The sequence below is a fragment of the Argiope bruennichi genome, chromosome 10 (genome assembly GCF_947563725.1).
Source record: "Argiope bruennichi chromosome 10, qqArgBrue1.1, whole genome shotgun sequence".
NCBI lineage: Eukaryota > Metazoa > Arthropoda > Arachnida > Araneae > Araneidae > Argiope > Argiope bruennichi.
In genome coordinates, this window is record NC_079160.1 from 119,523,996 (window position 1) to 119,540,640 (window position 16,645).

At 31.1% G+C, this 16,645-nt stretch overlaps 1 protein-coding gene across 1 annotated transcript in view; it reads left to right on the forward strand.

Moving 5' to 3' along the window:
- Positions 1-16,645, forward strand: part of LOC129988821 (alkaline phosphatase-like) — a 79,555-nt gene that overhangs the window by 43,742 nt on the left and 19,168 nt on the right. The window contains exon 4 of the mRNA XM_056097090.1: positions 9,631-9,805. Coding sequence (XP_055953065.1) covers positions 9,631-9,805 — 175 coding nt within the window. The remainder of the gene's footprint in view (positions 1-9,630; positions 9,806-16,645) is intronic.

Genomic DNA, 16,645 nt, shown 5'->3' on the forward strand with positions numbered 1-16,645 from the left:
TTATTCAGGAATAACAGAACATATTGAGAAATTATTATTCCCAATGTGAAAAAAAAAATGATTTGCTAAGTGATAAAAAATTTAGACTTTTCTAGATTAAATTCATCCGCAGTTTCGTCTATCATCTAAACGAATTTCAGCTTACACTTTTGCTTAGAAAATGGAGTGTTAATATAGATAAGCTATCAATTAATTAACTTTTTACAATTCATCAAAAACAAGCTCATAATTAATGACCTTAAAGAAGAATGTTGAGATTTAATAAGAGTTTTATATAGACACACATTTCAATTGTAGAGTGTCAAGTTTTAATCTTATATAAATAAATTTGAAGAATGGTTACGCTCAGGTAGCAGTAGTTGTTTTTGGCATAATAAAATTCTCTCCGTCAGGAAAATTTAAAAATTTGTTGAACATTTCATTTTGGATCAGTTGAGAAAAAAAACTTACTAACCTCTAAATTATCTCTTAATCTATTTATTGTAATACATTCAGATTCTACAGACGTTTTAGTTTAGTTTAATTACATTAACATCCCGTTCAAAGCAACTTCCATTGCCTAACCAGAGACCTTACCAATAGGCCACCGAGTCCTAACTCTACAGGCAGAAGGCCATGTTTATGAGCAACTGCATTTAGTACATCATCTACAGATTTTTTTTTTTTTGTAAAAAAAATTTAAAAAAATATTTTTGTCATTTTTAAACAATATCACAACCTCCAAAGTATGCATTTTTGTAAATCAAGAAAAAATTCTGAAACTTGATACAATATATATTCATCCTCATAATTTTTAAAAAACATACCGTAAATTTTAATAGGCAAAATGTATGAAAAAAAAGAAGAATTCATTTCATGATCAGACATATGTAGTATTTACTTATCAACTGATAAGTATTTTTCACTGCCCCATTTTGTAATCGTCTTCTTCGTATGAATTATTAATAATTCATCGCACTTCAGACTTTCCTGAATCCCCCCCCCTTCTCTATTCGAAACTCGAAACGTTGTCCTATTCCCAAATAAACCATTATTAATCTACATTTTTTTTCAGAATAATATCTGTTAATGAGTACGATCATTCAAAAAGTGGAAATGGTCTCCCAAAACCTTTCACGCATGCGCTGTCTACTAAAGGTTAATATGTGATTTAGACGCGTTTTTCCTTACAGATTGAAGCAAAAATTTGACACAATTACAGTCACAAAACCACATATCGAATTTTATATATTCAAGTCACTGCGTTTTTGTGTTTACATGTTTCTGCGCGTTTACATGTTTCTGAAAGAACAGACCGACAGACGTTCAATTCTTAGTTGGAATTAACCCAAAATTTGCTAAATATCTATCTACAATATAGATGTTAAATCTGTATATCGAAACTTATCCGTCTGGTTGTCTTTGTTTTGTAGTTATTGTGCTAACTTATATTCGAACTGACGAATAGACAGACTTCCTCTGAACGAATTTTGCTCAACATTTGATAGAAATCTACACATTTGACGTAAAGAGATTTACTAAATTTCATTTGTCTAGTTCAAAGCAGTTTTGAGTTAACTTTGCAGCATGCAGGCTGTCGTGCAGATATAATGCTAAAAATGTGTTTTTTGAACTCGAGGAGGTTTTAAAGTGGGGATTCGTCAAAATCTCGAGTTCGAATTTTTTTGGGATTATAAGACTTTCTCTATAATTCGAACAGGGGAAAGTAAAAATTAATAATCAAATTTATGTTAGTAATTTGAATTTTCTGGCATTTTTAACAGTCCATAAGTCATGTAAGTGTGACGAAATTATTACCGCAAACGGATCGCAAAAGGAATGCAATTCATCATTCAGAGTATCTGAATAGATCAACATCGCTCTGAACGTCTTTGTCCGTGACCTAGATGGAACTCGGAAGAGTGCCCTCGGAAACAGTTAAGGGGAAACAAACTTATCACATTTCGAACAACTTGTATCTTCCGGAAAAAGAAAAAAAGAACATCGTTATCTCCTGGGCTTCTTCCCAGATGCTAATCATTAATCATTAAGTTGACAAAAATATATCGCTGTCTTGGGGTAGGGTGTGGCCATCTCGATGGAAAAAAAACAACCGCAATTTGCTGTTGATGAGATTGTATCGCTTTTTGTATGACCATCAGAAAAAAAATCACGTGGATATGAAAACTTAAAATGGCCGCTATTATTTTTATGTAGAGCTGTGGTTATTCTTCGTTGTTAGCTCATGATATTGTACAATGTTTTCACGTTCGGTATTCTGAATACCGAACAATATTGTGAAATCTTTGTATTTAAGGTTAATATTTTTTTTTCTTGTATGCGAAGTATAAAAAAAAGAACCGTAAAGACCTAGAGATTTTGACGAATCTCAACATTTCAGGCCTTCCTGAATTCGAAGAAAACAATTTTGGAAATAAAGTTCCCTGGAAACTACTCTTGCTAGCTTAAATACGTCATATATTAATTTTTTTCGAAATTCGCTAGCATCAAAAAAAAAAAAAAAAGCACGTCGATATGAAATGTTTTATTGATATTTATATGTAAAATGACCGTTATTATTTTTATATAAAGCATTTTTTATTCATCATTGTTAACTCAAAATATTATACAATATTCTGACGTTCGGTATCCTGAATACGGTACAATATTGTGAAATATTGTAGAAACATTACTGCAGAATATCTTTGCTTTTAATGTTAATATTTACTTTCTTGTATATGAAATATAAAAAGAGAAAGTATCGTAATAATAATCAAAAAATCGATTTCGAGATTTCGACGTATGTCAAATTTTCAAGCCTTCCTGAATTAGAGGATACAATTTTGGAAATAAAGTTCCATGGAAACTATTCTTGCCAGCTTAAATACGTCATATATTAATTTTTTTTTTTTTGAAAATTTAAATGTGAATTAAGAATTTTCGAACGGAAAAAATTCCACGACTGAGCTTCCTTAATATTTATAAATCAAAGCTGGTTTGATATTGATTATAAAATTTTTTGGTATTAATTTTACCCAATAATTGATTCTGATATGAAATCGTAACATTATGGATATCACAATAGAAGATGGTTAAGCTGGGAAAATTTTTCAAAAACTGGGGTTTTCATTTTCTTTATTATTGTGATTAATGATTGCAAACACTCTTTTTTTTATATAAAGAGTTAAGAAATATTTCGACATTTCTAAACTAAATTGCCTTTATTTGATAAAATGGAATTGCCATATTCTATGATATATGTTCAGAAGGAAAGAAACATGATATAATTTATATAAAACTTATATTTATATAATATAAGTTTGATCTGATCTGCTGAACGAAAGAGGATGTATGAAAAACCCATGTGGATAAACATTATAGCAGACCTATCCTATTTCTAACTATTTGCAAGTTATAGTGAATAAAATGAATATGCTACAAATCCTATGGAAAACACAAACTCGAAAAGGTTTTGACAAACCTAACACATAAAACAAGAACACATTTTGAAAAAACAAGGAAGATTATGTAAGATAATAACCATTTTCTTTAGAACATCAAGATATAAAAGTAAGTTGCAAGTGGAGAAATGCAAAATCAAATTATAGACGAAATCTTTAATACTAAATATTGCAAATAACGTTTTGTAAAAATTATCGAAAACGCGTCCATTCCTTCAGGATTTCTATTAAACTTTGAATACTTCTTAAACGTAGTGGATGACAGGGCAGAGCTCAGACCGTAAATCAAAAGTAAAAGGATAAGAGTACTCTCCTCTGGCTATGATATTCATCAGAATTATTCAAATATGGGCATAAAAATTATTTAAAAAATAATTAGAATTATTCAAAAATTTAGATTTATTCAAAATTTTAATGCAGAATTATTCAAAAATTTAGATTTATTCAAAATTTTAATGCAGAATTATTCAAAAATTGGTGATTTTTTTCTAAAGTAAGCACAAACAAACTAGTTTCTTTAAAAAATTATCCAGAAAGGAAGCGTAATCCCGTTTGGAATTAAATCAGACCTCTACTTCAGATGCTACCTAAATACGCCAAGGTCGCTTTGATTTGGCGGATGATATCGCACTTCTTTTTTTAAAATCACAATTCATTCACTCATGAATTTCACTAATTAATCCTAACTCAATGAGATTATAGCCAAAATATATTTCACTCACAAAATTTCAACAAATTTTGTTAGTTTAAAATGCAGGTCATGCAGAAAATTCATATTATAAATATCGAAGAAAAATATATTTTGATAGGTACATTTGGGAATGATTACTGTTTAGTCTCTATTATAATTTATTATTAAAAATATCTTGATCTTGGTATCTTAAAATTTTCTTTTTATATAGATTAAATTTGCTTTGTTTAATAGTGGTTGGATGTAAACTTGACAAAAATTGCAAATTTTAAAATATTTCTTATGTTTAGAAATTTGTGATTTTTTATGTGAAATTGTGATTTTTTAATCTAACTAAATTAAGCTTTTTCTAAAAAAATATTTTGTTTATTCAGTTTTTGTATTGTTCAGTTCGGTATATTGTTAATTCTCAGCAATAACTATAAAACATTTAAGTAAAATATAATTCGAAAAAAATTGAAGTAAATAAATTTCTATACATTGGTTGAAAATAAGCTTAAAAGCATCTATACAAATTTTAATTACTACTTTTTATGTATATGAAGCAAAATTATATTGTAGAAAATGCTTTCAAATTTTGATTTGTTGAAACTAAAATACTTTATTGAAAACAATTTAGTTTCCACAAGCCATAATGCCACAAACCAAATTATAGTCAATTGATTTTACTGACAAATTGGGTTTACTAAAAAAATTTGAAAATCAAGTTAAACCTCGTTTCTGAAACTTTTTCATCTGAAGGATTCTGTTTCTATTTACAATTCTTGTCATTCAAAATAACTTGCTTTTAGGCTAACTGATAGCATTTCTAAGTCTATCAATATTTAAGTAAGGAATAAATCGTGTTAAAGTCTTGAAAAAAACTATCTTTATTTTTTCAAAACTTTTATAAACTGAGGATCGGAAATAAACAAAGAAAGCATAGTGAAATAATCAAAATTACAAACTAGCAAAAAGTAAACAAAAAAAATCTTTGATTTCATAAATGTGTTTTGTTTTATTTCATGAGAAATAATCTTTACCAATTGAAGTATTAAATAAATAACTGAAAAGGGGCGTGGCCTACAGTAACGTGTCTGCTGCCAAACTAACGACATATCTCACTAAATATTTATCCTATCATTTTGTAATTTTCAAAATTCAGTCAAAGATCTGAGATAATTTTATATTCAAAATTTAAAAATTGACATTTGATCCATTTTATGGTATTATAGATCACTGGATGCTGTGTATGTTGCAAATTCTGAAGAAAGATTTACGGTTATGTGTATATTTGGAAATGTTATTATAGTTTATTAACAAGAAGGGCATGGCATAATTAGTTGAAGTAAATTCCGGTCAATTTCCCGAAATGAAGTGAACTGAGCACTTATTTTCCTTTATTGAATAAACAGCGTCTGTCTAAATGAGAACTGTTTCGCGATTATGAGAGTGAAGGGAAAGTGGGTACTTTTCCAAATATTATGCATTATAGAAGAAACGCTCGTTATCTTAACTTTCTCTTTTATTAAAGCCAGAGGGTCACTTCTCGTCCTTCCTCTTGAGCGTTTTCAGATAACATCATCACGTTCTGAGGCAGTTTTCTTCTTTCTTGAACCGCCCACGACTCCTTGGGGCGAAATTAAATTGATTTACCATTGTTTCATCGCTGAAACAATGCAGCAAAAATAGAAATTCAAGGTCAAGTTTCATCAGATTGCTTAACCACGAATTACAGTCAAGATCTGTGTAAAATGATGTAAAATTAATGATAGCAAGATAATGAGGTGATGATTTGAAGATAATGAAAACGGTTCATGCGTAACTTGTTTGCAATGCTCTATTTTAGTGGGTAAGAGCATCCGAAATTAGAAATACAAATAGAGCCAAATCTAAAAACAGATAGATATAATGTAAACACACATTTTTTAAAGCAATTGCGTGGCCGAAGAGAATACACTTTTGAATTTTTAAACTTCGCTTTATTCCATTCCGAGAGGCATAGTTTATGTACAAACAAGAAGCGACGCGATACGTCAATCTAGAGCACGACACAAGAGCAAAAAGAGAGAAATATTTTTCCTCGTGATTTTATATCATGAGACTCTGATAGGGATTGTTTGGCACGTGTCAATTTAGGTAAGGGAATAATTATATGCATCTTTTAAAAACATTTGCGTAGCACGATAGATTTTTATCCCTTCATTTGGAACGTGCTCATTAAAGCATTTTCACAGACCTCGTGGCCCATTTTTAACACATTTCTCTTGGTCCGTTTTCTTGTCCAACTGTTTGTTTATATGTTTGGTACAAATATTGCAACCAATTTTAAATGAACTTCTCAATAAGCTAGAAACTTTAAAAGTAGTTAGGAACTGAATGACAGTGTAATCTTAACTCGCTTTCTTTTCTGTTGGGTACAAATTTTGTTATCGGGTGTTGCTCATTGGGAAGTTAGTTTAAAATCGATTGCAAAATTTTACACGCACAATATTAAAAAGCAGGAAATAATTATTTAAAATGATAACACTAATATGAATTAAATTAATTATTCACTAATTTTCAGTGCAATCTGTATGGGATTATAAATCTGGAAGGGGCAATGAGAAATTATTTTATATACTCGTTTTAAAATTGAGTATATTTTTAAAAAATGTATAAAAGCGTAATGGTTTAGATTTGTAATATAACAAAGAGAACAGAGCATCCATTTTGAACTTGTCTTTATTCATTTGGTTTTAAAATACGGAATAAATCGGCGTTTTTGGCATCCAGACTAAAAAAACAAATTTCTTCTTTCTACCTTACTGCATTTTTGAATGATTGCGTTTATATAGACAAAAATTATCATCCTAACAGACAGTCAACTTTTTGATAGATTTGGCCAGAATTTTAACACATTTATACAATTCTAGTAATAAAATCAGTTATAAAATTTTCTGTATCAAACCTGTTTCATTATTTAATAATAGAGTTCACATGTATGCGACCTGGCTTTCAGTTTATGAATTTCTTTAAATTCAAATACAAAATTGCAATTTTAGGGTTATGATTACAGATCAAATTCCAGACATCTACCTATGTTGCAATTTTCAGTTATAAAATACAAAACATTATTATAATTTTCCGTAGGATGCGGAAACAAATTTGTAAAATGATATTCTAATTAAAATATTTCATTTGAAATGTTTGTCAGATTGAAATGTAACTAATTTGAAAACTAAAGTCCAATAGACACATTTCAGATTTAGATGATGTCTTGAATTTAGACAAAAGAATTCTCATTAAACTTTCACTTTAAAGCAATTTGCATTCGAACAAAATTAAAATCGGTTTTAAATAAAATTCGCCGAATCAAAATTTGAATAAAAAAAGGGGAAAAAGAAAATAATTTCCCTTATTTTCTACAATTTGCACACTTTACAAAAAAAGTATTTGATAAAATAGTTTTGGTTTCGTCGGAGACAAAAATCTATCTCTACATTTCAAGTGAACTCAATCAAAGAAAAAAAAAACGAATTGTTTAAAATGAGGCATTTTAATATGAATGATCATATTTTGTACACCTATTATTTCCAAGATTCATTAGTTTTGACGCTTTGGCAATGGTAGGAAAACATCTCATAAACTAGTACTGATGCAAGATATATTTTAAAAATGCTTATAAATAAAAATTATTAACTCGCCTTTCATTTATTTAAATCGAAAATCATTTCTGTATTTTAACATTAAAAAATAAACAATTTTATATCTACTGAATCTCTCTTTTTTTCGGAAAAATTATATACTTTATATTGTGAAATGATTTGCGACAAAAAATTGTTATAATGTATTATATTCAGAAAGTTTATTTTGGATGAATATTAAAGTGAAAGGATAAGAAACAAATAAAATAAAAGGAAATACAGATATAGATACCAGAGGGAGCTATCTCCCCAAACCTTTCTCATATACACTCTAATAATGCTGTTATCCTCTACCGCACGCAAAAAATTGTGGACCTTGGATAAGGTAGAAATTCCTTTCACAGCATCGGCGTAAAATAGTTAGAAATATTAACCTTTGTCGCGAGTTTAACATTTTTGCTGAATCTATAGAATGAACCTTGGCGAATTTTTTGACGATTCATCCCTGGCATGCATTTAATAGTATCAGAAAAAAGAGTTTCTGCTTTTGACGCTGTTTTTCCCGACCGATTGAAACCAATATTTGGCACATAACTACAACTGGAGTCAGAAAAATCACTTGACACATTTGATATATCTAAGTCATTACGCTTTTGAGTTATCGCATTTGCGTGCTTCTTCAACTATAGACCAACAGTACTTTTTGTTGGATTTGGCTCAAGATTTAATAATTATTTGCATTGTACATATTAAAAGAACGTGTCTGTATGCAGATTTTAATTCATCTAGTTCTCTTCGTTTTATAGTTATTCTATTAACTATAACTATAAAGGGATTAACATATATGCAAACTGCAACACAGACATATTTCCTCTTAATGGATTTTGCTCAAAATTTCATAGAAATCAACAGATTTGATACAAAGACCATATGCCAAATTTCAACTATCTAGCTCCAAGCTTTTTTGAATGATCATTATCATAAATTAACAGATCTAACGTTAAAAATGTATTTTTCAAACTTCAGAGTAGTCTAAACGTGGAGATTCGTCAAAATCTCGAGTTTAAATTTTTTGACTTTCTTTATACTTCGCATACGAGAAAGCAACAAGGAGATGGACAAATTGCTAGTTTCTAACTTTCTTTATCGTTGAACTTTTACTTGTTGTTCTTTTGCTTTATGCAAATATCTAAGCATCGCTTCTCAAATATAAAAATTGAAATTAAATCATTCAAAGACTCCACAATTTGAGTCACAAATCATACCCTCAATATCTTAAGCATTCTATGAATTTTTAATTGAATCATTTAGGCTGCACTTTTCCGAAGATGTCTCCTAATTGAACAGTACAAAAAAGCAAAGTAATTAAATGAAGTATCCCATGTATAAATGTGGAAATACGATTCTTTGACAAATGCTAACTAGATTTTAAAACTAAAGGTATTCCAAGTTTATTCAAGAAGTGATTTTTCTTTCTAATTCACTGTATGACTGCAGCAGAAATTTTAGTTTATTTACACTGTAAGCTGAAGAAACAAATTCATTTGGGTTGATTACCAAATGGGTTTTACCTTTTGTTGCACCTTTGCCTTAACTTTACTTTAGGTTACCTTTTACCGTAGGCTATAATAATTGGTTAAGGAAAAGTAGACAAGTTTTATAATGAAGAAATAATATAATCTTTTTAATACTTGCAAGAGTTAATGCTTCTCTACACATCTAATAGATGAGCCGATATTATATTGTTGTCACTTTTATGTAAAGGGCTCTTTTAAGGTCTATTTTATGTAAAGGACTACTTTACTGTCTATTTTATGAAAAGTGTTCTTTTCAAAATCCTTTTATGCAAACGGACATTTCTCGCAATTTCTTATGTCCTCTTTTCTTTTGTCAGACGTACGCGACGGACAAATACGTGCCAGATTCGGCGTCGACGGCCACAGCTTTCCTCTGTGGCGTTAAGACTAAATACGAGGGAGTGGGAGTGGACGACAGAGTCCGGCACTCGGACTGCTCCAGCGTGCCCGGCACTGAAGTGCGCTGCATTGGAGAATGGGCTCTGGCAGAAGGTAAGGACCGATATATATTGTCTCCAGAATCAACACATTTCTTACATTTTTGTTTTTGCTGTATGGAAATTTTTATAGTATTGGAAGAATGAATTATTTGATCTGAATAGAAGTATTGACAAGATATTTATAGTACTTTTAATCAATAAATTAATCAAACAAGAGTTTTAACCCTATACCGTCTGGCGACACCACGTTGGTTTCCCGCAAATTTTTATTTATTTATAATATGATTTTTTTTAATTTTAATTTTAACTATTAATTATTATTTGTTTTATAGAAATTATTATTAATATCTTAATTATTTATTTATTTTGTGGAAATGAAAATTTATTATCTCCCGACAACTTTGTAACGCTCCTGGTAACAGAAGTCCTACCGAAGTTTAAAAAAAGAATCCCAATCAGATGTGCGGACGGCATAGTGCTAAAACCTATGATACATGCTTTTACTACTAGTTAAATATTTCATTATTTTGGTGCTAAAATTTTTGCACAAAATTATGAGAAATATTTAAAATGAATGCAAACAATCCTTTTAATACTCTATTGTTTATCTTTATTATTGAAATACAAATACGCATCGCCAGGTTTTGGCAGACCTATCGCACTGTTTTTGGCGCCTAATTCAGCCACACTGCCAATATGATAGTTATGATTCAGAGATTAATATTGATAATAATCATTGCGTGAAAACAAAAAAGTTGTTTCAATACCAAAATTATTAGAGTACTAATACTTATTTATCAAAATTATTCAAGAAAATAATCTGTCACTAGTTGAGTCACGTTACTGAAGACATAGAAAAGTACGGCGTAGGATGTGTTGAAATGTTTCTTTCCTCTTCAGTAGAAAATTTAGAAATGGAAAAAACTTTAAAAATAGATATATTTCCTATTTTGTATCCTGAATTAATGCTTCAGTTCAAGAGAGAAACCAGCAATCAGATAAGTTTCTGATCAAAAGTGATTGCATACAGAATCTTTAGGATTTATACATTTTTCCCGAATTTCTCCAGAAAAGCTGGAAGACTGCTCTTGAATTTCGAAGCTGTAAAGACTATACAAGGGGACCATGACCGAGTAAGGAATAGACCAAATGTTGATAAAAGGGAAAAAAGTTACAGAAAAAGCTCATAATGATGCACAACTTTCGTCAATGGTTTGTTTGCTGTGCGAAATATTTGGATATAGTTTTGTAAAAATAGCATATATATCCGGAAAATGATGAAGGATTTATTGAAAATTTTTGCATTTTCCCGCACGTTTCTCACTTATCTCAGGCATAATTTTCAACAAATCATACAGAATATATGATAATCTAAAATAAATACTTTGAATATCACAGTCAATATAAGCATTTGTTATAAAAATATTTTAAATCACGTGTGCGACATGCAACCTAAATTTGATAGATTTGACTTGACTCTAGTCTGATGCTAGATTGGTTGGTTTATTCGGGTTTAATGGCGCAAGAGCCAAAGGTAGGCTATACTGCGCCAGTCTGATGCTACGAGAGCAGTGTTGGCTCAGGTGTCGTTCTCGTCGTCTTACTGCTATACAAAATGACCAGATCCATTCTGAAATAGCTCTCGAAAACTTCTAAAGCGAGGATATTAATAGAATTGTACTAAACTAATTTTCAGTTGTGTATAGAATTGAAAAACAAACAAACAAAAGAAGCTTTATTGAAAAATCATGAAGTTCTTCTCTATTATTTATGTAATATTTATAAAAAGAAAGTCATAATTGAGGAAAAACAATGTTGTCGTAATTGTGCTTATTTCCAAACAACTTGGGGATGTGGTCTTCCCTAAACTTTCCCGCATACTCTCTAATAAATATTTCATGCCAAAGAACTCCTTATATGGCATCGGCGTACAATAGTTACGAAATATTAACTTTTGGCTTGAATTTAGCATTTTTACTGAATCTACTGTGTCCTACTTGGCGAGTGTTTTAGCGATTTATCCCTGGGATGCGTTAATTGCATTCAGAAATCCAATTTGATTGAAACAAAGTGTGAAACAAACTACACTTGTAATCACAAAATCCCGTACCAAATTTGATATATTTAAGTCATTGTGGTTACGAATTATCGCGTTTACATGTTTCTGAAAATACAGAACGACAGACAATCACCTTGTTGCATTTGACTCAAAATATGATAGGTGTCTAGATTATAGATGTTAAATCTGTGTACTGAATTTTATCTGTCTATCTCTCTTCGGTATATTATTATCGTGTTAATTTATATTCAAACAGCAGAATAGACGGACTTCCTCTGAACAAATTTTAGTCAAAATCTGACAGAAATATGCAAATTTGATGTAAAGACCTTATACCAAATTTAATCCGTCTGTCCCAAAGCGTTTTTCAATTATCAGTCACAGACAGATGAATAATTTTCAAAAATGTATTTCTCGGAACTCGGGGAAGTCTAAAAAACACGGAGATTCGACAAAATCTTGAGTTTGAAATTTTTGACGATTATTATATTTTCTCTCTACTACGTATACGAGAAAGTAAAAACGAAACTTGTTTTCTTTAAGTGGATTCCAGCTCTTTTTAAAATGTTGTGTTTCCTGGTTGAAAACAAGAAAAAAACTGCCCAACCCAAACAAACAGAACTCTTACGAGATAGATCAATCCTGTGTTGTCCTTCTCTAATGAAGTAGGTCGGTCTGACGCATTTCTAAATCGGGCGGTCGGCCGACCTTGCATTCAAGAAGACCCATTCATCTCCCTTCGGGAAAATATGACTCTCCCGAGTGCTATAAATCTCCGCAGAGACACGCTCTCTTCTCGCATTAGCACTAAAATGTTGACTCTGCGCTTTCCCATTGACAGAGTGACGCGGAACAAATCATCCTCTCCGCAGAGAGCTTCAGGTTTCTGTTTTTTCCCGCTTGTTCCTTAGCGGTGATAATGAGCAGAAAAAGATGCTAATCAATTCCAGATAGCTCAGCGCTGCCATCTGGAAGAATTCTGCCTGTTTTTATGAGGCGAGGCACTTTTTTGAACGATGATACTATGCGAACAGCAACCGGTGGAGGCCAATCTGTGTGAGATTGGACAGAGCAGAGCTGGCCCGAGAGAGGAGGAGGAGGATCATGCTGAAGATGGACCGTCTCTCCGCACCATTGTCTGATATTTCGAAAGAAAAAAAACCATTTGTTTTCTTTTTTAATTCGAATACATATAAATTTGAATATTATCCAGTCACACGTTTGAGGAATAGGGCACGAAGCTCTGGACATAACAGATGATATGGATACCTACTGGACATAACAGATGACATGCGTATTGAAGATGGGACAGGTCCTCGCACCATTGACTAATATTGCAAATGAAAAGGCTTTGATCTCTTTTTTTTAATTCGAATACATCGAAATTTGAATATTATCCAATCACGTGTTTGAGGAATTGGCCACGAAGTTATTGAAGAAGTTCTTAACCTCTGGACATAATAGATGATATGCGTATTGACATAGCATTGAGACTTCTAAACAAGTGGTTATGCTTTATAAAGGTGACTAGCAGTTACATTGAGCAATAATATAATATTAATATATTTCGACTGAGAGAGGGAAAAGGCAGAATTTTACGTAAGGTGTTTAAGGCAAAATCGATCCAGAGTCATTTAGGAGCGACAAAACTAAAATTAGTCTTTATATATTCTTTTGACCTTCTTCTGAAGCAGAGGCTCATATGATTCAATTTTTTTAATGGTAATGTTCCGCCACATATGGACATTTCATGTGTACCAGTCTTAGGCAAGGACGCGTGCTTTTTAGTCTCCCTGCACCTGTAGATAGTAAGGTTGGGTTGATATTCGGTTTTGCTATATAAGGGTCTGTCTGATACTTATACTCTTGTATCTGATACAATAGGTAACTGATTCTTTTGCCGTCGGCAAGAAAGCGAGTACTCGATGGGTATCGTCTATCGCATATGGGCTGAGATTAGTGACTGATACTGATATGAATATGACTCCAAGTTGGAATTTCGCTTCTTCAGAAGAAATATTGATGACATTATGCTGATGGCTTAGGTTTTGACAGTGATTGACGGTTGGATGAGAAGATGTAATGAAGCGTTTAATTAAGAAGGCGAAGATTCTTTAATAATATGTACATAATTACATAAATGAAAGATCAGTTATGAGCGTGGATGAAATGTGTATAGCTTTAAAAATTTTGAGATCTATCGTTAGTTAAGATCGATTCACCTCTTTACTCACTTTATTTATCAGATCCGAAGTAGCCATAAAAGTGAATTGTGATGACGTTATTTACGAAATTGGTATAAAACATACAAGGAAAGGAAATAAAAATCACAAAATGTAATCTTACTATTGAGTTGCATATCAAATTCTACTTAATAAATTTATTAAACAATTATTTTAACTGTTTAATTTATTAATAAAAATTTATCCGTTTAAATATTAACTTTATAAAAATAATGATTTTTCATATTTGTGTCTTTACAATACCATTCTATTCCATGTAATAAGTTATTATTTTATTGCACGAAATTTGCTTCAAAACTCTCGAATTAAAGTTGTACGATATGAATCGTATAAATACACGGAACCTCGTATGCGAAAAACATTATTTTTTACTGCTGGTGAATATATGAAGAAGGGATGTTATATATATTTTTCCTGATTTGACTGGAAACTGGTTAATTGAACATCTTGCATTTGAAGAAAACACTGTAATATCATTTCAAATGCAACTTCTTTCAAAATTCTGTAATATTTCGAACCACGCTGATAAGTTGAGTCAAGACTTTCCAATCATTCGTTCAGGATAGTGGTCATACAATTCCCCGTTCATGGTTCACGGTCATTTGAGCCCAGCTTTTCCAACTTCAACGGAAAGGTGCATGATATCATGAGCAGTGAAGCCGTGAGATTGCGCAGTGATATCGTAAGCTCGTCTCATATATGTTATCGTGAGCCGTGATCAAGGATATGTGATCACGGTCCTGAAAGGGTTAAAAATATTTTTGTGTCTATTTCATGAGCACTATTTCCTCGTTGGAAATCCTGAAATTCCACAATGATTCAATACATCTCAAAAATCTAATAACTTTCACTGTAATGGTAACGGTAATCTCATGACAAATTAACACTTTAAGTCTGTAGTCGCTTAACTCGATAAACAGATAAAACAGATGGCTCTGATGCCGTACTTGTCATCTGACCTTCATTCAAAATGATATAATCATTTCCAAAATATCTGTCACGTAACTTCAAATGTAATTAAAGCCTTAATCTAGCTAAACTAAACTAGCTTCCTCCATGATGCTAAATTTTGATTCTTTGAAGTTCTCAAAAGTTTTCTGGAATGAAGCAATTAGAGATGCACTGATACAACAACATAATAATTATCGTATCTTTAAAGATAATTAACAATGAAAAACTGCTTAAAATTCATAGAAATAATCGTCAATAATAGATGCAAAAATTCCAGATTATTTTTGGAATTGATTATTGCTGGAACAGCGGGTGACCAGAAAAATGGCCACAAATATCAAAACTCAACACGAAAATGTGTTTCAAATTTTTTATTAACTATAGTTGTTATTTAAATACAATTATGACTTTATAAACATAGGTTTCTTTTGTTGGGAGTATTGGTTACTTTTCTGTGAGATAAAATTCAGTCGTTTATTTTCGTTTTTTGACCTTAAAATAGTTTTTTATTGGCATTATAGTTCATTAGCAATATTTTTGGATTAATAACAATATATAATCTATAATGTTTTGCATTTTGGATTATTTATGAAAACTTCGTAAACTATATGTTCGAAATTTTTCATATTTCGGTATTGACTTCACCATTAATATGATATGCAGAGAATCTTCACCAAAATATTTATTTTAATCAACTGTTCTAGGCTCCGAATAGGCTAAGTCTGAGCAGTTCCATGACAATTGAAACTTTGTAAATATTTGTTTCTTTACTTCTATTGAATCGCGAAATGCTGACTGCTTTTCTCCATTGACAGATGGCCGTCTTTTCCTTGACGCAAAACACCATCATATCTGTAAGGATCCGCATGTTTCTGCGTTTTTTTCCTCTCTTTATATACTCTAATGAGCCCGAGAAAGATGCTAATCTCTTCCAGATAAGTTGTCGCAACCATCTGGGTGGATGCTTCATGAGTTTTGGAACATCTCTGTGAATGATGAGACAGCATGTGGAGTCGCAAATGGATGCTGAGCTGCATGTGGTAGGGCGTGGTTGAGTGGTTGAGTATTTGATAACTGACGATGACATGATTTTCAAGGAGATAATCTTCCTTCAAACATTGTTTTTCTTGAAGGCTGACTTAGTGAGTGAAAATTAATTTAATGTGGTTTTCCTTTGCACTGTTTTGATGGTTTTCGTCATGATATTGTTTTTCTTGCAAAGATGATTCGTCGGCGAGACGGTTTTATTAATTTATTATTTTAGAAAGAGAGGCTTCAACCAAACAAAATTAATCATATAGTTTTCGAGCTCTTACTACCACAAGTTAAACTTCATAATTTGTATATTAATTAATTTGTATGTAAGAAATAATTTATATATTGGAACATACAAATATCTGATCTTTTCTTTAATATTATCTTCGTTGAACATTTTACTTGTAAGCTGACTGAAAATGTTTTATTCATATTCTTTTCTTTGCACTGCATTCGTGGTTTATTTTGTGATATTGTTTTTCTTGTAATGATTCTTCGATGAAATGGTTTTATTTTTTAAATTTAATTATTTATCGTGAGACAGAGAAACATCAGCCAGAGAAAATTAATCATATAGTTTGTTTTTCTTTACTGACATAGAACT